The sequence below is a fragment of the Halichoerus grypus genome, chromosome 13 (assembly GCF_964656455.1).
Source record: "Halichoerus grypus chromosome 13, mHalGry1.hap1.1, whole genome shotgun sequence".
NCBI classification, from domain to species: Eukaryota; Metazoa; Chordata; class Mammalia; order Carnivora; family Phocidae; genus Halichoerus; species Halichoerus grypus.
The window spans coordinates 67,348,464-67,369,329 of record NC_135724.1 but is presented as its reverse complement, the minus strand read 5'-3'; the positions used below and the strand labels follow the sequence as shown (position 1 = coordinate 67,369,329).

The 20,866-nt window shown below is 52.7% G+C and overlaps 1 protein-coding gene across 2 annotated transcripts in view; it reads right to left on the bottom strand.

Annotated features, from left to right (window-relative positions):
• Window positions 1–20,866, bottom strand: part of PI4KA (phosphatidylinositol 4-kinase alpha) — a 118,474-nt gene that overhangs the window by 4,876 nt on the left and 92,732 nt on the right. For both annotated transcript variants that reach the window (XM_078060681.1, XM_078060682.1), the window contains exons 33-48: window positions 17,215–17,373; window positions 16,778–16,929; window positions 15,259–15,366; window positions 14,543–14,670; window positions 12,837–12,956; window positions 12,595–12,674; window positions 12,304–12,497; window positions 11,226–11,316; window positions 10,685–10,852; window positions 9,973–10,026; window positions 5,676–5,796; window positions 3,943–4,072; window positions 2,836–2,906; window positions 1,323–1,395; window positions 1,162–1,232; window positions 37–146 (exon numbers count right to left, since the gene is read on the bottom strand). In XM_078060681.1, coding sequence (XP_077916807.1) covers window positions 37–146; window positions 1,162–1,232; window positions 1,323–1,395; window positions 2,836–2,906; window positions 3,943–4,072; window positions 5,676–5,796; window positions 9,973–10,026; window positions 10,685–10,852; window positions 11,226–11,316; window positions 12,304–12,497; window positions 12,595–12,674; window positions 12,837–12,956; window positions 14,543–14,670; window positions 15,259–15,366; window positions 16,778–16,929; window positions 17,215–17,373 — 1,830 coding nt within the window. The remainder of the gene's footprint in view (window positions 1–36; window positions 147–1,161; window positions 1,233–1,322; window positions 1,396–2,835; window positions 2,907–3,942; window positions 4,073–5,675; window positions 5,797–9,972; window positions 10,027–10,684; window positions 10,853–11,225; window positions 11,317–12,303; window positions 12,498–12,594; window positions 12,675–12,836; window positions 12,957–14,542; window positions 14,671–15,258; window positions 15,367–16,777; window positions 16,930–17,214; window positions 17,374–20,866) is intronic.

The window sequence follows — 20,866 nt, the reverse complement described above, 5'->3', positions numbered from 1 at the left end:
GGTGCCTCGGGGAGGGCAGGCCCGGCCGCTCGCTACCTGCCGGCAGTCGTCTCCCACTTTGAAGATGGCTGCCTGCCACGAGATCTTTTGGCTGTCAGCCTCCTGTGTGCCACACTCGTCCTCGGAGTCCGAGCGGCACCGCAGACCTGCATACAGGGCAGAGAGGCAGCCTATTTGCCTGGAGGCCGGGAGAGGCCCTCTGTGGGGGCCGGGGCAAGCCCTGCTCACAGGCCCAGAACCCTAGGAACCTTGGGGATTGTCTCTGCAAAGCCCCAAGGAGGCCAAAGAGGCTCAGGAGACACCCGGGGTCAGTGGGTGGAGCCACAGGGCCTGGGGTCTCTTCCAAAGAATGTTTAGGCTTAAATGGAACTGAAGCTAGAGCCCCCTTTTCACTGGAAGTGGGGGCCCAGGGGTACCCGGGACCAGCACTGGGAGCTGGGGGGGGGGGCAGGAGTGTGTGTGTCTACACCCTAGGGTGCCAGGGAGGACTTGGGGGCCAGAGTGCAGGGAAGGCCATGGAAGGCATGTCCCCATACTGACAGGGGGGCCACACCCCCTCTACTTGGGTTGACTAGTGTCCCCCCAAAATTCATGCCCACTCAAAACCACAGAATTGACTTTATTTGGAAATAGGATCTTTGCCCATACAGTCAAGTTCATGAGAATTAGAGTGGGCCCTTATCAGAGCACACAGGGAGAAAGCCTTGTGAGGGCAGAGGCAGAGGTGGGAGTGACGCAGAGGATTGCCAAGGATTGCCAAGCCTTGCCGGCGAGCACCGGAAGCTGGGAGAAAGACATGGAACAGATTCTCCCCCAGAACCCTTCAGAAAGAGCACAGCCATGCCGACACCCTGAGTCGCACTTCAGGCCTCCAGAACCGTGGGGGAATACATCTCTGTGTCGCTTGCACGGCAGCCCCTGAAGCCCTGGGCCAATCAGCCTCAGGAAGGTGTCTCCTGCACTTGATGGCTGACCTGGGGCCGGCCTCCAGGGCTCTGTCACTACACCAGCTCCATGCCATTCCTAAACGGGCTCAGACTGAGAGCGGAGGGACATCACCTTTCACAGGGAGCTGGTCATAAACTAAACACGCCCAAGGAAACTGGCATCATCCAGGGAAAACGCTTAGATCCCAAACTGTGTCAGAGATTCTTCACTGACCTTCTTTTTCAAGTTCACTAACTCCACATCGTTTCACCTTAAATTTAGCCAGATACGGGGCTTTAGCAGCACTGAAAGACAACAGAAGGAACATGGCATGGGTGCTGGGGCAAAGGAGAACTGGGTGTAAGGGAGCTGCCAGATGGCAGGCCACCTCTTACCTCTGCATGGGCGTCCCGGACTTGTAGTCGATGTCCAGTACGATGGCCTCAGGGTTGCTGGGCAGGTAGCAGCCTGTGCAGGGACAGAGCGCAAGTCACAGGGAGCCCAAGTATGACCTCCCTCTCCCCCCAGACGGGGCTTCTAGGTCTTCCTCTGGGGCACCAATAACATCTTATTCTGTGGCCGTTAAGGGTCTGTCCTCCCTGATCTGTGGTCTTTCCCTGGGTCCTTCCTGATATCTAACAAAAGAGCTGCCACCTCCCAGGAGACACTTCTCCAGGAGGACGCACCAACCCTCAGCTTCACAGACCTAGCACGCTGCTCCTCGGAGCCCCACCGGCCACTCAATGTGGGGTGCGGGGCTGCCTGCTCTCATAGGGCACACACGGGAGCTTCCTACCCTGCCTCTGTGCACCCTGAACCCCTCAGTTCTTGGATTCACCCCACTGACTCTTACTCCCTTTTCTCAGCACACACATTAAGTGGGGAGGACAAGAGAAAGCCCATTCCTGGTCAAGGAGCTGGCAGTCCACCCCCCACCCCCCACCGTGAGTGTGTGTGTGTGTGTGTGCGTGCGCACGCATGTGCCCTGGGAAGTGCAAGAGATCCCCACTGGGGAGTGGGCTTCCAGGAGGGGCCCTGAGACAGGATGGGCTGGGTCTTCGGGGGAGCAATGTGAGGCCTTGCTGTGTGGTCAGGTGGGCTTTGTTGCCAGGGGAAGGAGGGCAGAAGGATCATGCCCCCCCTCCCTGCTCACATCCTCCTTCCCTGGCTGGCTCCAGCCGCTCTCTCAGGAGTGCAATCTACTGCTCCCCAGTGCCTCCAGGACAAGACCCGGTGGCATGGGCTGTGGGGGCCTGGGGGCTCGTGGACCAGGGAAACTGAGACCCCATGTGGATGTCAAGCCTTCTCTGAGAAGCTGAGCTGCTGTTTGCACTGGGCAGGTTAGGGGGCTCAACACAAGTCAAGGAAAGGTCTAAACCAAGGACAGCCGGTGTGAATGTTTGCACAGGACGGCCAGGGTTTTGAAAAAACAAGCCTGTACCCATGGTTAAAAATGGAGACCTGTGAAGTCTGGACTTCCAGCCTGAGAAAGCACAGAGCTGGCTGCACTGGGCTCAAATTCCCACATGGCAACAGCTGGTAGGCACCAGGGAGCAACTTCCCCTCTGGGGGACAGGCACCCTCAGCCCGGCACACCTGTGACACCCCCACTCATGCCCACTGTCTGTGCAGCCTGCGTTGCTCCTGTTCCACTGGAGTTCAGGAACCTTCTAGAGTAACAGCTGCCAAGGACAGTGTCTGGGCTTTTAGAAATAGAAGGCAGCAAGGAAGATGAAGAGTGTCAGGTGAGAAGTGGCTCCCAGCTCACCAGGGGCAGAGTGTGGAGAGGGACACCGGGTGCCCCAGGGCCCAGGCTGACGTGGGCTGGCCACCTTCCCTGGGCCCCATGCCCGCCCTACCCGCCCGCAGGAAGAAGCCCAGCTCATCAGCCGACTGGGGCCTGCTCACCCGGCTGCACTTTCACTTCAGACAGAGCTGACAGGCATGCCTTCTTCCTCTCGTCTCCTTTAGGGTAGGGCCTGAGAAACAGGACAGAAATGCTTTGCTTTGTCACTGCAGGAACTGGCCTCTGGGGTTTCTGGGGGCAGGCAGGGCCCCTCCTGTCTGCCTCTCCGCTCCTTTCCTCTTAGTTCTAGCTACTACTGAGGGCCCTGCGAGGCCCAGCTCTTCCGGGAGGCCACTCTGAGGGATACTTGCCCCACACTCATCAGGGGCTGCGTGGCCCCTGGGGGACTGAGGTGGAGTTTTCTGGCTGTCCTTCCCCCTCACTTGTGTGCGGTGTGCGACGTTGCTGTCGGAGACACACACAGGGGACGCAGCTGGCTCTGGGGCCTATGCTCAAGTGCTGGTCCTGTTGTTTACTTGCAGCGTGACCTTGGGCAGGGCCCTCCGACCTCCTGCATCCGCAGGACGAGGATGACAGGGTGGAGTGGAACCAGGTGCCTGGAGGGACACCCAGGGAATGCCCCCCCCCCACCCCTTGAGGCCTCTGTGGCCTAGAAGCTGCTGCATCACCACTGTACTTCGTACTGGGCCCAGGAAAGGGCCTCAGGACATATGGGCGAAGCCACCTGGTGACCAAGATGAGAGAGGCCTGAGCACCAGGGACAGCCCGGGCAATGAGGCACCCAGGAGGACAGGCAGCCAGTGCTCCCCTGCTGGGGCCTCCCCTAGGCCCTTGGCCAGCTGATGACTCCAGGGCCCCGTCCCAAACAGGCAGGGCCACCAATGCCCAAGGATGGCGTCAGCCCTCATACATGGATGGCCCAGGAGGTAAATCAGTAAAACGACACTGGGAGCTACAAAGGAGTCTGGTTTTCCTAATACCCTAGGTCCCTTCAGAACTTGGAGAGAGCAGAGTGGCCTCAAACTACGGGACACTATCCAGAAGGAAACTATGATAGGTTTTCTGAAATTTGCATGGCTGTGCATTTTGCTCTATTTCCAAGAGACCTGACTTGCCAGGGCAGAGATTCCCAACCCTGGCTGTTCATTAGAATCAGCGGGGGTCCTCCAGGCAATTCCCATGAGCCAGGACTGAGAGATGCCACTTACTTGATGATGGCTGACACGTTGGTGATCTTGTTAAAGAAATCAAATTCCCGCTGATAGAAGTCCTTGGCTGGGCCCGACAAGGAGCCAGTGATCTCCTCCACTAACTGCTCCAAGAGGTCACCGATGTCAGCTGACAGAGAAACCAAGAGGGTGAGCCTGCAGCTGGGCCACCGAAGGCCCTCAAGGAAACCCCACGTTTGCCAGATGTGCAGTCCAGGTGTTCAGGTGTTCCCCAGCACCCAGGCCAGCTCAGCTGCCCCGAGAGTGTGGTCTGTAACTGCCTGGAGGGTCCCTGGGACCCTTCAAGAACCCCCAGTCAAAACCACACCGATAGGCTGTTTGCCCTCCTTGCTGTGTAGATGCTTGCGAGGTTGGGCACAAACAGTCGGCCAAGATGCTAGTGGTCACTGGATCCTCATGGCTCTGCTGCCGTGGTGTGAACAAAAGCCAGTGTCACTAAGAATGCCCTGGTGAGGCAATAAGCAAGGACTAATCTGATGACACTCTACCCCGAAGACATCTGTGATGCTCTGTGTGAGGACGCGGAAGTCACGCAGCAGTCGGCCGCGTGTGAAGTACGCAGGTGCTGTGCTCCCGTGGGAAAGCGCCTTGCGTTGGACTTTCCAACTGAACTAACTTCTTGTTTCAGGGAACATCATTTTTACTTAGAAGAGTGACCGACGGACAAAAATATAGTTATTTGGACTTAGGTATATGACAGGTATTTTCTTGAAAATGACCAAGGTGAATCTGCCATTTAAGGAAAACGACTAAGTTTTGGGAAACCTGCATCTGTGACTGTGAGCTTGACAGCTTCCCAGCACTTGAAGATGTTTCTGGTTTGTAAGAGCAGTGGGGCATTCACATGTGTGATTTTTAATGTTGCAAAGTCCTGCGGGGGGCGGGTGTGGGTGTGAGCGCTGGGTAGACCAGTGGACTTCAAAGAAAGAGCATGAGAAACTCGCTGACATGAGTTCAAATCCACGTTACAATTAATCATTAAGAACCTATCACTTGTGTTTGGTGCAGTATCAACTGAGACTATCTGTAGTGACCAGAAAGACAACTAAAATCCTCCTTCCTTTTCCAGCTCCATGTCTGCGTGAAGCTGAATTCCCTGCATTGACTTCAACCAAAACAGCATATTCCAACAGGTTAAATGCAGAAGTGGAATGGGAATCCTGCTGTCTTTTACTGCAGAAAGATGTTATGACATTACAGACATTAAAGAGATCTGCAAAACTGTAAAGCAACACTCTCACTCCTTTTTGAATTATTTTTCACAAAAATATGTTATTTATGTTAACATGCTTATCTTTTTTTTAAATGTCTTGGTTTTACTGTCCAACACTGGTTAACATTGAGAACTAAAGCCTGTGTAAACCAAAGCTCTCCGGGGGCCTCACTAGTTTTTAAGGGTGGGAAGATGTGGACAAGCTCTATTTGAGAACTGTTTGCCCTGGGTGGCTGCCTCGTCCCCACATGGAATTGCTAGGTCAAGGGCAGGGTGAGAAGAAGCTCTTGCATGTGCTTGGGGAGCTGCCAGGGTAGGCAGGGTGTCTGCAGGTGAGGTTAGCAAAGGCTTCATGAAGGAGGGGGTCCTGCTCCCGCTGGGTGTTAAAGATGAGGCGTTCCCACTAAAGGATGGGACGCAGAGGGATGGGCTGGGGCAGCACAGGCCCTGGAGGGCTCTGGAGGGGGGTGAGGACTGAGGGAAGGTGACAAATACTCACGGTCTTTCTGGTGCCCTTCTTCATCCAGATAGATGTTAGTTTTCATGTTCCAGATAAATTGGTGTGCCAGAAGCTGGGATTTGGATGCTGCCCACAGAATATACTCTCGCACGTAGCCCATCTATAGGAGAGCAGGGTCACCATCAGCCCAGGCCTGGACACCTCTGCACTGAGAGAGACTCTAACCCAGTGCAGGAGTGGACTCCCAGCACTTGAGGACCTAGCAAGAAGTGAGGACCAGTGGTTTCCGGCTGTGTGAGCAAGCGCACCCAGGGATGTGTGAGCCCAGTCCAGGGGCTAGGCCAAGTTCTAGCTTGCTAGCTGGGGCAGATGGGGCCCCAGGCGGTGGGGTCTGCAAAACAGGAAGGAGCCAGCTTTTGTTTCCTCTGTGCTTTCCCCTGGACTCTTAAGAACCATAACTCTCTAAGAACCAGAACTCTCAATTTCTGCTGTTGTCAAGTACGAGGAATGAGTAGGCTGGGTACCTAAACTCAGCTATAAACTGGTTGTTTGGAACAATGTTCCACAGTGATGGGCAAGTTCCAGAAAATTCTAACACACAGACACTTCTTCATGAGTTGACACACGATGACCACTATCCTAAGGACCTCTCCTCTTTCTCCTTCTTAGTCATGTTCTGCTACTCGTAGCTCCAGTTTTAATTACCCTGTCCAAAAGTTAAAAAAGGTGCTGGCCTTTCTGGAAGACTTCTGAAGGAGTGGCCTCTCCCCCGACCACTGTAGTTTGTGGCCCCTGCATCTGGTAAAGTAGTCTTTGGATAGATGTCCTCAACTTGGCTGGGTGGGCTTACCAAGCAGGTCAAATTTCAAATAATTTCCCAATGCGAGCCCAGCAAAAGGATCTAAAGATAAACTATGAATGTTCAACTTATAGTGTGTTTAAATAAAAGTTTGCGGAGCTTCTGGGCTGGTGGAGGTGTGGGGAGAGCCATGCGCCCAAACTGCATGGAAGCTCTGCAACCTTCCCACATCCCTTGCCCAATGCTGCCCTTCCACCTGGCTGTTCCTGAGTTATGTCCTTTTACGATAGTAATGTGGTCAGTTTTGCTGATACCACAGAGGGGACTCAAAGAAGTAATGAACACACTATCACAGGGAGGTGGAGGCAGGCAGCCGTCTGAGCAAGGAGGAAGTGTCATCAGTCACTGAGGCCCATGGAGCCTTCTAGCTTTGGGAAAGGTTTTAGCATTTCATCCCCGTGCGGTTCTTAATGAATTTACTATCTGCCTTGCCAGACAATTTGGTTGAAAACAAATCCATGTTTGTTTTATAACTAATTATACAAGCAATGAGATAATTCCAAAGTCAAAAAAATTACTAAGTATGGCCACTTCCATCCTGTCTGCTCCCTCTTCAGCCATTTTTACTAGTTTTGGTTTATCCTTCTCTTAAAAACAATATAAGCAAATACATTTGTATCCCATCAAGCTCAGACTTAAACAACAACAACAAAAACCCTAGAAATGGAAAGCAAGAAAGAAACCAATGAAGCTAGCTGAGTCTTGAGTTGACATAACCTCACAGAGAAGAATCATTTCAAGTGACTTTAAAATTGAGTAATTTGCGGGGGACATGGGTGGCTCAGTCGGTTAAGTATCTGACTCCTGATTTCAGCTCAGGTCATGATCCTGAGGTCGTGAGATCGAGCCCCACGTCGGGCTCTGTGCTGGGTGTGGAGCCTGCTTGGGATTCTCTCTCTCCCTCTCCCTGCCTCCTGCTTGCGCACGCACACTCTCTCAAAAAATAAAAAAAGAATTGAGTAATCTAGGGACTTGCCTATGGTTTTGCCACAGCTTGTCTGTCCCAGATTGCAATTCTCTTTTATTCCCAAATAAACCCGTTTTGCCGAAAAGATGATGAAATTAAAAAACAAAAACAAAAAACGAGTAATCTGACTGTATGTTCCCAGTGGAAAATATACCAAGAACAAAAGACAAAAAAATCTGACCCAGTTTTTAGTAATTGTGTTGTAATAATATATTGTTACTTTGAAACTATTAATATAGTGGAATAATGCAAAGAAATAGTATGTTAATGTTATTAGAAACCAATATTTTTAGTATTAAAAGATTCAAACATAAACTCAACTAAAGTAAAAAACTATAATCCTACATTTGAATTGGAATTATTAGTATACTAAAAAAAAAAATATTAGTATAATCTCATGATGTATTTCCTCTAAAAAAAACAAAACAAACAAAAAAACAAAAGCAAAAAGCTCTATCTACTACAAAGGCCTAGAAACCATGACCAACTCAATGACAGTGACCATTCTTAGCGTTTAGATTATGTTGTCTCAGTAAAATGAATTGGAGTTCCTTGGAAAATGGGTGATTCCAGGTCTGAGGCAGAAAACAAGAAGAACCTAGAATATCTTGTCCTTCCTGGAAAACAAGGTTATCAAGGACTAACGATCAAAGAAGGGACACTCGGGGATTCCCAGGAGTCAGAAAGGTGGGCATCAAAAATAACTAGTGGCTTGAGACAGACCAAACACATCAAAATCCATGAGTTTATAATGATATGTGGGAGAAAAAAAGGAGAAAAACTCATAGTCATTTTTGGATAATGCCAAGGAATTAACCCAATTTTGAAAACTAGAAAAAAAAAAAGAGAAAAAAATGTATCAGGATTTTTGTGGTAAACAGCTTATGTAAAATCATGGCCAGGGGTGCCTGGGTGGCTCAGTCGTTAAGCGTCTGCCTTCGGCTCAGGTCATGATCCCAGGGTCCTGGGATCGAGCCCCGCATCGGGCTCCCTGCTCCGCGGGAAGCCTGCTTCTCCCTCTCTCACTCCCCCTGCTGGTGTTCCCTCTCTCGCTGTGTCTCTCTCTGTCAAATAAATAAATAAAAAAATCTTTAAAAAAAAAAAAAAAAATCATGGCCAAATGAAACCAAGAGCAGCCCGCCTGACTCGCACACGCTGGCCGCAGCCCCCACCCACGCCTCTATGCGAACGGCAGCCCATGGAGGCCCCCGCGGCCACGGGCAGAGCAGAGCATGGAGCACACCACCTGGGGAGCTAGGCGTTCTAGGGCTGGGGTGGAAGCAAAGACTCTTTACAAAGAGTAGAGGGAGAAGATGATGGAGGGGAGGGAGAGGAAATGGGTGCCTGGAGAAAAGGCGCATTGTGACGGGCCCCCAAGTGCTGGGCCCTGGCTTGGTGAATAAACTCCGGCACAGTACCAAAACTACCTGCTCAGAGTTGGAGGGCTTTTGGCAGCTACCGCGCTAAGACAGGACTCAGTCTTTAAAGGCTGGCTACAGGTCTAGAAGCACTCTGGTCTGTGGACTGAGCCAGAGCATCCTGCCAATCCGTGGGGAAGCAGCTGGCCCCGGGACACCTGGCCAGTGCTCACTGCCACCACAAGGGCTCAGCCTGACACAGCGGGCTCTGGCGCCCCATGCAGTGCGGAGCGGAATCGGCAGGAGCGGGAAAGGGGCGGCTACTGCTGCTGGACTCAGACTCGAGCACGGGTGGAGGGGGTTGCTGGGATGAAGCACGGGTAGTGTGGGTTCGGGGTTGTGGTCAGCCCCGTGTCAGGGGGGTGTTTCTGTGCCAGGCTCTGGGCTAGGCATCTCACGTACAGGTATGCTATACGTGCAGGGCTGAACTGTGCCCCCCCAATCCCCAATTCATGGGTTGAAGTCGTACACGCTTCAGTGTGACGGTGTCTGGAGACGGGCCTTTAAAGAGGTGATTAAATTCAGATGAGATCATTAGGGTGGCATCTAGTCCAAGTGGGGTCCTTATAAGAAGAGATGAGGACACAGACACACAGAGGGAAGACCACATGAGGACACAGGGAGATGGCAGCCATCTGCAAGCCAAGGAGAGAGTCCTCAAGAGAAAGCAACCCTATGGGAACCCTGATCTCCAACTTCCAGCCTCCAGAATTGTGAGAAATACATTTAACCCCCGCATTCTGTGGTTCCTTGCTTTGGCAGCCCAAGCACACCAAACATACATCATCTTGTCTGACCCTCCCTGCTTCCCACTGAAGAGACGAGGGAGCTGGATTCAGGGACTGAGGAAGTGGCGGGCAATATTTCTAGAGCCCACTGACCCTGCACAGCAAGACGGGGCCTCAGGGTGAGGCGGGGTGAGGAGGGCCTCCTGACCATGAGCACCCTGTGGCCAGTGTGTGTGGGGGTGTGTGTGAGAAGAGCTCAGAGACCCTGCTCCCAAGGCCCCATCCCTGTTGCCGAGGGCCCCCCCACCCCCCCCCCGCCCGGCACGGCTCTCAGAAGGGACAGCACATGCTGGGACAGCCTTACCTTGTCATACCTGAGGGCCTGCACAATCTGGGGGATGTAGAACAGGATGGCATCCTGCAAAGGAGGTGGATGAGCAATCATGACCTCCAGGAAGGGAAGACAATTCCTTACCTCCAGGACAGTGAAAACAAAAGCAACACAGATGGCTGTCCCAGGGCCCCACTCCAACCTGGAATGGCCCCGCTGTCACTCAGCCCATGGGACACTGTCTTGCAGAGGACTGAGAACCAGGGAAAACCCAGAGGACAGCAAGGAAAATGGCCGATGGCTTGAAACACATGATGGGTGAGAAAAAGCAAAAGGAATGAGGACAGGGGAAGGGCCCGCCCATGTGTGTTCACTGCTGGGGGCCTGCTCGGGGACAAGGGCTGAGGTCACAGCAGGCCCGTGTGCTGGGGCCTCGGTGAGTCACTGTCACTGTGGCTGTCACATGGGATTCCCAGGCTTCCCAAGAGCCCACAGCTGGGCGATTGTGCCCATACAGCTAAAACTAGCACCAAACTCAAGTCAACTTCCTAACGTATCTGAATCAGAACTCAAATCTGTCTTCTCTGACCGCCTGAACAGAAGCGGGGATGCAGACCTGCTCTAAGATGGACCCATGTTTCACCAGGCCCACATCAAGTTTGAGATAAAGCCCGTCCTTCCTGTCTCCACCCCAGCACTGCCTGGTGGTCCCACTGAGGCCGACTCAGGCAGGACGCGGGCTCACCGGCGGGAAGGACCGCAGGACTTTCACCCCGTACTGCGCGGTGAGAGGGTGCGGCGGGTACATGCTGGAGAAGTAGGAGAGGCCCGTGGGCGGGTCGGCGGGTGCCCAGCACAGCACGTGGCTGAGCTCGGGCGCGTCGGCGTCAATGGTGTGCCAGGTGACCAGGAACTGGGAAGAAGCAGGGAGGCGGTCTGGCACAGGCAGGCCCTGACGCCCCTCGGGAACACCCGGCCCACCCCGTTACCTCAGGGGCAGTCCCAAAGTGATGATGATGAAGCACTTACAACACCGTGGGGAAATGCTTCTGATACATGATGTAAAGTAGCATAACTTTAACTTGGGTAAAGTACACTCAGTATTTTTCTACTATAAGCATAATAAAGGCCTCACTCGAGAAATGGAAAACACAGGAAATTAGAAAAGTCATTATCCTGCTGAGGTTGCCAGGTTTTTGTCACAGTTCTAGTTTCCAGGCATTTGGGAGGCATTTCTGTTCTTGTGCAGTTTGAGCCCAGGCCCCAGCGCGTGCTACACTAACTACCTTGATAGCTTCGGGGACGTCACTAACAGCTCCTGGGTCCAACCGCACGAGACGGGTCACTTCGTTGCCGATGGCTTCTGTGTTCTTAAACCTATGGCACACGGAGGGTGTGGGTGGGGTGGCCTCTCCCACCTCCACGGAAGAGAGGCAGGTAGAGGGAAACCTGAACTGGAGGGATGCAGATTAATGCCAAGTGACACCCAAACACTACGCTACTGACATACTGGTAACTCTGACCATGAGTGTTCACAATAAACAGCATCATGACTGGCTATGACATGAATGCCAGAACGATCTCAAGCTCCCCAATCAAAGGACGCCCCCCTTTATAGTCCTTGCCTTCAGAACAGCCCCTTGCCCTGGTGCCAAAGCAGCCCACCTATGGCGTGGCAGCCCGTAGGCCGGAAGGTACGTCAGCAGATGGGAGGGTGGGTACAAGTTTTCAGGGGTCACCGCCCCAGGAAAGGTGGACTTTCCATGACTTCCATGGACTTTCCAGGCTGTGGTCCTGATCCAGAGGACTGAATCAGGACCAGGAGGAAGCAGTAAGTAGGCAAGTGTGGGCTCATGGGGAAGAAATGTCCACCCCTGCATGTGGGGTAGATGCACTTCTTCTGGGGGACTTAACACAGGGTCCTGGGAGGCCCCTCTTGGCTACCATTGGTCTAAGAGTTCTGACCTTGGAGAGCTACGAGAGGAGAGTTCACAGGGCACTTGGCTGCTGGCCACCTAATCTGAGGAGCCTGCTGCTGAAAGACCTGTGGGAACAAACCAAAGGCTCCCCAGGCCTGCCTCCCTGGAGTGACAGACAGCCTCCATGTGATTCCCATCCTCCTCGAATGTGCTCTGACGCTTCCTGCATGGGCTCTGGGGTACTGGGGCACTCCAGGCAGGAGTCTGTGCTGTGTAACCACTGCACAGAAAGACTGGGTCAACATCTAGGGCAGAGGACCAGGCCTCTAAGATCACTTCCCCGACCGTCCTTGGCAGTGACCACATCATATTCCTCCTCACTCAGGTGCCCTGGTACTGGACTTCTGGCAAGGCCCTCATCAGGCAGGTGTGACCAGGGCCCCACCTGGCTGGCAGCTGCACGGCCAGGTAAGGAGAGATGCTCCAGGCGAGGTTAACGTTGTCCTTCCACTGCTTCTCACTCAGGCTGATGTACTTGGACCTCCAGTTGGCTACACTGTTCTCTCCGGCCTGGTCCAGCTCCAACTCCGGGGCCGACAGTGGATTGTACCATGTGATGAGACGCTCAATCTCGGTGGCCTGGTGAGATGAGACATCAATATGCCTTCTGTGTGCACCCATGTGCCACTCTGCTCCCGTTCCCGGTGCTGTGGGCATAGGATGGGTGTCACCTTACCAGCAGGGACAGCAGCAGCGTCCTCCGCTTCATGTAGTACTTGTGCAGCTGGGAGCCCCGGTTGGTTTTCTTGGACATGCCTGTGGAGGAGACAAAAGGCCCAGGTGTGTTCTTCCGAGTTCATTGGCCCATCCTTCACTTCTAGAACCCAAAGGAAGCTGCCTTTCAGTGCTCAGCTCACTGTCTGAACCGCCAGGATGTGACTCAGACCAGAGGGACCTATCAGCAAACCTTCAACCGACCTGACTTCTTGGAGATGGTCGACATGCCGCTGGACAGGGGGTAGGTGTTGATCCAGCCTTGAGTGGCCTGCTGCCGAGAGCCGACTGCTATGTCCAGATTGCTCCGGGTGTCTTGGTTATCTGTAGGGAAACACATTGTTGCTTCCAGAATGAGGCGTCTGGATTTTCACCAGAGATAAGGTGATCAGTGGAAGAGCAGGGAGGGAAAGACATGGTGTTGATGGATGTGAAGAATAAACCAACCTCTGGGAAGTGTGTGTTTGTTTTTGTTTTTTTAATGTAAGCTCTACATTCAAGGTGGGGCTTGAACTCACCACCCTGAGATCAAGAGTCACACGCTCTACAGCCTGAGCCAGCCAGGTGCCCTGGGGAAGTTTCTTTAACCATTCTACATAGAAAGCTTACTAAAATGTATTATATTCTTCCTAACTTTTTTTTTTTTTAAGATTTTATTTATTGGGGTGCCTGGGTGGCTCAGTCGGTTAAGCGGCTGCCTTCGGCTCAGGTCATGATCCCAGGGTCCTGGGATCGAGCCCCGCATCAGGCTCCTTGCTCAGCGGAGAGCCTGCTTCTCCCTCTCCCTCTGCCTGCCTGCCTGCCGCTCCCCCTGCTTGTGCTCTCTCTCTGTGTCAAATAAATAAAATTTAAAAAAAAAAAAAAAAAAAGAGTTTATTTATTTATTTGAGAGAGAGTGCGTGCATGAATGTGTGGGGGAGGGGCAGAGAGAGAGAATCTCAAGCAGAATCCCCGTTGAGCGCAGAGCCCGGCACGGGGCTCGATCCCACGACCCTGAGATCGTGACCCCAGCTGAAATCAAGAGTCTGACGCTTAACCAACTGAGCCACCCAGGCGCACCTCTCCTAGCTTTTAAAATAGAAGAAAACAAATGTGGGTGGCGATCCTGATCAATTACCAACAGCTCTCTCGGCCAGCATCACGCTGCCCTTCAACAGAGCAGTGAGTCGGGCCGTGCGGGCAGGCGAGAAGTGCTGCTGGCCCTGCTCTCCGTGAAGCCAGGACGCCGCCTCAGAAAATCTCTGTGCTTGCTTTTTAGTTTGCCTTTCCTTTCCCTACAGTCAGGTTGTCGGCTGGGGGTCTGCCTGCAGAAACTGCGCTCCTCAGCCCTACTTTGTGCTGGGGAAATAGGAACGTGTTTCTTTGTGGTTTGCTGCTTGCTTACACTGTAGCGCCTTTTCCTTAACCCTGTCCACCCTGGCTCGCTCCTATTCACCCCTGGAGACTCAGCTCACATGTCACGTCTTCCAGAAAACTCTCTCTGGCTCCCTAACTCCGGTGGGCCAGGGCCTGTCCTTGAGGGGTGCTCCCACGATCTCCTCATGTTGACATCACCTACCAGGTGACAGTAGACAGTGCTTTATTCATCTTGGCACACGGGCCTTATCCCAGGATGGGCTGTCAGATATGCAGTCGGGGCTGGTGAACTGGGCTAGTGCTGGGAGAAGTTATGCCATGTGGCCTCTGCTCAGGGCCCTCTGCACTGAGTCATGCTTGTCAGCTGAGGCTGGAGGACCAGTGGTGGCCGGACAGGCTTTGGGTCTCTGGTGACCGTGCAGCAGGCTCGGCGGGACCCTCACTGTTCTGACCTGGCTCCTACAGGGCTGCCCACTGCGCACCACTGTCTTGCCCGCCCCCACGCCTCGGCCCCACCACCCAGGAGCAGCTGCCCAGCTGAGGACAAGGCTTACCTGGGGGAACAAGCTGGCTGGCAGTCAGGTACTTCTTGTCTGAGAACATGGCTGTCCAAAATTTAATCATTATGCTTATGTCTTCACGCAGCCTCTTTTCTCCTTGAGTAGGGAACTTTGGGGGGCAACTTCAAACAACCACAAGAGGACAAGAATTGAGTGCCTGGACTCTGGGACTAGAAGCCATGCATATTATAAAAGCATGTGAGAGCAGACATGAATGGTCTCTGAATGACAAAAGGTGAGCCCGGCGCTAGTCATCAGCAACAACGATCTCATTCTCATGGAAAAAAGCGGGATGATTTTCTGAGTCCTCCCATGGCCACCTCCACCACTATTCCCAGTGCCGTGGACAGCGCTCGGCCGAATGGCGTGCTTGTGGCCGATCGCGCAGCCACAGCTGTCTCTATACAACACAACCTGCGCGCTAGCAAAGCAATTCTTCATGCAGTAACCATTCAGAGGAACTGGAAAGTTAAATGGATGCAGTTAATCTCTTCAGTCAATTGAACTGGGGGAAAACTTGCGTACGTTGCGTAGGGAGGCTAGCTCTAACTAAGCACACACGTGGAAAGACAGCACAGGGCTGAGGACTTTCGAACCCAGGGCCACCAGAGCTACCGAACAAGGAGGGCAGCACATAAATCAGGCCACGCCATTTTGTGCCAGGACTTCTGGGGTATGGGACACCTGCACGCAGCACAGCTCGGGGGTACCTGAAGTAGTCAAAGGCGGTGGAGTAGATCTTCTCTCGAAGCACGTTGCGAATGGTTGCGTTTGGGACCACGTCGGCGTGCAGGAGGGCCAGCCCCAGAGTCAGCAGTCTGCGAGAGAACGCCAGGGCCAAGTCAGAGCGCGCTGCCCAGGAATGCCCGAGGAGTCCCTAGCTCCTGTGCAAACCACGCGGCCCTTGGGCTCAGGGCACGTCTCTGGATGACAGAGCTCTTGGAGGACAGGACCGTGGTTTATTGTACCAGAAATGTCTTAAGACAGGGTTTTTTTGTTGTTGTTGTTTTTTAAAACCTTCACTCTAACTGGGGTAAATGAACAATTTGTGTGTTTATCTGCCTTGGCCAGAAGTTTGTCTATCTGCAAACTACCTGCAAACTACTTTCTGAGTGCAGTCACCTATAGGGGCTACAAAGGTAGAACATTTAATTCAAGCTGAAAGAAAAGGAAATTTACTGAGCACCTGGTTTCTGCCAGGCCAGGGCTACTCGATGGGCATCTACAGATGGTGTTGGTCTGTGATGAGGTAGTACGGAAACTGAGAGGGGGTACCTGCTTGTTTCTACAGCAATTGCACCTTCCTATGGGGGTCCAGTGTGAAGTCTTTTCCAGTAATTTATTCTCATGCATTTTATAAAGGTACACGTCTGTGATGGACTAGAAATGGAGGGAAAAGACTACTAGCCCTTCCCCACAGTGGTCTGAGAAGCATGGTCCCAGGGGGTGCCCGGGGGCTGCAGGAACATGGGTCTGGAGCTCAGGGGAGGGGCAGAAAGAGCTGGTGTTGGCAGTGGGCAGCAGGAAGGGGTCCAGGCAGGAGTAGCTTACCCTCACCATCCTTCTGATGACCCAGGCACCTGCAGGCCCTCCCCAGGCCAGACTGACCTGCCTGCTGTGTGCACAGCACCCCTGACCGGAGCACCGGGCCTGAGCCTCCCTACTAGGCCGCACACCCCCCAAAAGGGGGTATCCCCTGATGTGGTTAGTATTTTGCACAGGACTTGGCAAAAGTCGACTTGGTGTAGTCAGCATGATCCGAAGTTTTCTGTGACCATCTCTGAGGGGTAAAGGGACCTGCCCAAAGCCACTGCCAGCCCCCCAGTCTGAGCTCGTCACACCTGAGCTCTGCCACACCACCTGCTGTTTTCCACTCACCACTATGACACCAGAATCCTTTTGCTGCCATCCACCCCCAACCAATTTAGAAAGGCTGCCCAACATTTGGCTGCCCCAGGTCCATGAGTGAACCATCTTTCTGAACACTCCCCTGCTGTGGACAGCATGCTGGCCGACTTCCTCAGCCCTGGAAGGGCATGGCGGGCCAGATCATTCCATTCAGATCCCCTTCCCAGGGGCCCTGCAGGTACTAGGGCTTGATCAGTTTCTGGTAAAAAAAAAAGACCAAGCGTGGGAACCTCCCCTGCAGAGGGCCTACTGCACCAGCAACTCTGACAGAAATCTCCCCCACGCCATCCCTGCCACCACCACGAGAGGAGAGCCCCTCACTTGAAGCGAGGCCCGATGGCTGCCACGTGCCGGTTCATGCTCCCCTTGGCCCCACCGATGTTCAAGGACATGGAGCGCTGCAGCAGGCTGGAGAAGATCTCCACTTGGTCAGAGCTGCAGTACTTGGCGATCTCGAACCGCTGCACCAGGAACTGAGTGGGAAGAGAACATGCTGTTCTGCAGGGGGCCTGGCCCACCCGCCCGCAGAGCCAGTACAGCCAGCGAGTGGGGCTCTGCGCCAATAGGAGGGTGGGTGGGGGTCTTAGGGCAAGCACAACGAGTCCAGCAAGGGCCTGGGCAGAAGGCTGGAATAGCCATGCCCCTGTCCCCAGGTAAGGCAGTCTTAAACCTGGAGCTCTGTGTTTACTGGGCCATTGGCCCCAGGGGGAGCCCCTGACCTCGAAGCTATAGTGGGCGGGACATGGGGAAGCACATACGTCAATCCAAATGTAGTGGGGGGTCACTTCGGGGGCACAGGGTTTGGGTTGACTGGCTTCTGATGCTGCTAGGGGGTCCGCTTCCTTTATCTCCGCGGAAAACAGGCCGAACTTCTGCTCCACTGTCATCTGCCAGGCCCCTGCCATCTCCCGCATAAACTGCAAGTATGCAATGGTGGTTAGTGTCTCTGAGAAGCACAGAAAGGTACTTACTGTTGTTTAATTATAAAAGGAATACATGCTCGGGGCGCCTGGGTGGTTCAGCTGGTTAAGCTTGGTTAAGACTCTTGATTTCGGCTCAGGTCACGATCTCAGGGTCGTGAGATAGAGCCCTGTGTCAGGCTCTGCGCTGGGGGTGGAGCCTACTTATGATTCCCTCTCTCCCCTCCTCTGCCCCTCCTCACCCCTTAAAAAAAAAAAGAATACATGTTTAACGAACAAAATTTAGAAAACGGGCTCCTGGGTGGCTCAGTCGGTTAAGCATCTGCCTTCGGCTCAGGTCATGATCCCAGGGTCCTGGGATTGAGTCCCTCATTGGGCTCCCTGCTCAGCAGGGAGTCTGCTTCTCCCTCTACCTCCTCCCCCGCCCCCCCCCCCCCCCCCGCTTATGATATCTCTCTTTCTCTCTCTCTCTCGGATAAATAGAATCTTTAAAAAAAATTTAGAAAACCAAGGAAAGAATGAACAAAAAAATAAAGATCACCTATGATCTAACTTCCCAGCCATTTTCTACCAAAAAGCCCATTCTTGAAATATCACTAGGCCAGGTGCTGGCCTCCTGCTTTGTGGTGTCAGCACACCTGGGACGGGCCTAGTGCTGGGTGGGCCCTCAACAGGCTTCACCTGGTTGAATCTTCCTAATAATCCTGAAGCACCTGTGGTTGCAGAGGTGCGGTCACCTGCTGAGGCCTCTAATCTGGCAAAGGCAGGGCTGGATTTTGGCTCTGGAGCCCCGTTCATCTTCTCCACCCAACACAGACCCTGAACATCACCTTCATGCCCCTAACTAGCCTAGGGAATAATTGTGGGAGCCCAGCTGAGTCTGCAATTGCCACCGGGTGGTTCTGCAGGGGAGCAGCCTCTGCTTTTGGCCCAACAATACCTGGCAGCTCCTTCAAGGGTATTCAGACCCACTGCAGAGAGGTGGTAACCGAGGCTTGGTGCTTGGGGTGTGAATGCCCTGGCTCCCTGCCCAGTATCCATCCCCTCCTTCTTTATTATGGTTTTATTCAGGGAGGCCAAGTGACTAGTCACAGGTACCCTCACCCAGGCTTCTGCTGGTTAGGGTGGCCAATGCTTCTCATTAGCACTAAGCAGCAGGTGGGCATCAACTGGGCGAAGGCCATGGCAGCCAGCGTCCTCTGCCCTCCTTCCTGCATGGAGGCACAGAAGCCATCTGGAGGTCCTGAAGGTGAGGACCAAGTCCACATGCTCAGGGTGGCAGAGTCGCAGACACGAGCCAGGATATAAATGAGCTGTCCCTGACACCAGGAGGATAGCCCCTGGTGGTCAAGGAACTGTGCCCAGTTTCTGTTTCCTGCAGCTAAATATAAGTCTTATGTTAGAGGAAGAAACTTCAAGGCTTCCAGGGCTGATGAGCCACAGCAAAGTGGCATGCCCACTCATGTGTTGAACAAACACATCTGGTTGCTGCCTCTGGACCTGGCTGCTTCCCCTCCAGGCTCTAGGAATGGAGCAGTGAACAAGACAAACATCCACCCAGTCTACGGCAGGGTCACAGATGGCAAGAGAAGTAAGATCTAGATATCAGATGCTGATCAAAGCTAAGGGGAAAACAGCCATGAAAGGGCTCAGAAGAACGAATGGACATATGTGTGGGATATTCTAGACACGGTGGACAGGGTACAGCTGAGACAAGCCCTGGAGGAGATGTAGAAGTGAGGTATGCAGCTTCCTGGCTGCCTGAAAAGAGCACTGCCAAGAGAGGGAAAAGCCTAAAGCAGGAACATGCCTGGAGGGCAGGGGCAGCAGGGACCCCAGTGTGCCTACAGCAGGGCAGGCAAGGGGAGCAGAGGGGAAGAAAGCTGAGGTGGCAGAGGGGCCTTGCAGATCATAGAAACAAGTATGCCTTCTACTCTGAGTGAGCATGGGCAGCACTGACAGGTCTGAGGAACAGGAAGGACCTAATGTGACCCATATTTTACTGACTCACTCTGTGTATGTGTGGAGAAGGCAGAGAGGGCCCAGGTGGAAGCAGGGAGGCCAGCGGCTGCCTCCCTAGTCCACGGGAGATGGAGATTGGGATCAGGAGGCAGCAGTTGGGATGCTGGGAAGTGGTCAGCTTCTGGATATACTTTAAAGGTAGAACAGTAAATCTGAGATGATTTGGTGAGGATCATTTGTGGGAAGTGCAAAAGGGGAGTCAGGGATGATGGTAAGGATTTTGTCTGAGCAGAGGGAAGGACTATGTTGGCATTCACAGAGATTTGGACACAGACGGGTGGAGGTCAGGGTGGGGCTGGTTCATTTGTTTTGGGTCATGAATTTGAGCACCATACCAAGGGATCAGAGGTCTTTCCCATCTTAGTGCGATATGGGCCCCAGACTCTCACAAAGAGGGTTTTCATGCTGAGATGAGCCCAACAAACTCATAGCTCTATCTCTCTAGGAATGCAGAAGATGCCATCAGCCATCAGGATGCCATCAGCAATTGTCTCTCTAAAGTTGGAGTGATCAATAATTTTTGTTTTTTTCATTACACTCCTATCTTCCAACTTCTCTATAACGAACATACATTGTTTTTATAATAGAAAAAATTAAAAACAGAAGCCAACAATACAAGACACAAAAACAAAAGTTAAAAGCCTTCCCAAGATGTTGGCTGGGCCTGGACAGCAGGTCCTTACAGAAGCAGGGACAGGGAGTGTGAGGAGACAGATGGCCTTCAGTCCCAAGTGAACAGCAAGAATGGTCTGGAGGATATAAAAAACCAGGCTTATCTGTTGGACTGCTGAGGAGTGCCAGATAAGAAAGCCACAAAGAACTGATTTACAGAGACTTTATCAGGAAGCAGCAAGCTCTAGCAGCTCATGGGCCAGTGCTGGGTCTGGACACAAGTGGGTGGACAAGGCCTGCCAAAGGCCGAGAGACCTGAAGCCAGCAGAGGTACTGCTCATGGCAGGGGCAGGGAAAATGGATCAGAGTCCAAAAGACCCCAAATGAAACAGCAATTTGTTTGGCATAAAAATCCTTCCATGACCCCTTTTCTAATTTTGATGAGGTGGGGGAGAAAGGGAAATGAAGGTGGGGTGAAAAGTAGGAAAAATCTATCCTTCTTGCCAAGACTGACCCCTCAGGGGTAGGGGTCAGTGAACCTTTATTTTAGTCACCCAACAAAAGAAAGACCTATTTTCTGGGAAAGTAAAACAGCAGTGCTCCTCAGTCTCCACTGTTTTTCTATACACAAAGTCTACAACGCAATAAAAACATTTAAAACACTAAAGAAAAAAAATCAACAGAAACAGACCCACAGATGACCCTGATACTAGAACATATCAGATAAGGATTATAAAATAAATATTGTAAATATGACCAAATATTTATAGATAAAGATGAAAAAACTAGATGAAGATACAGAGAATCTCAGAGAAATACAAACTATAAAACAGAGAAATTCTAGATCTGAGAATCA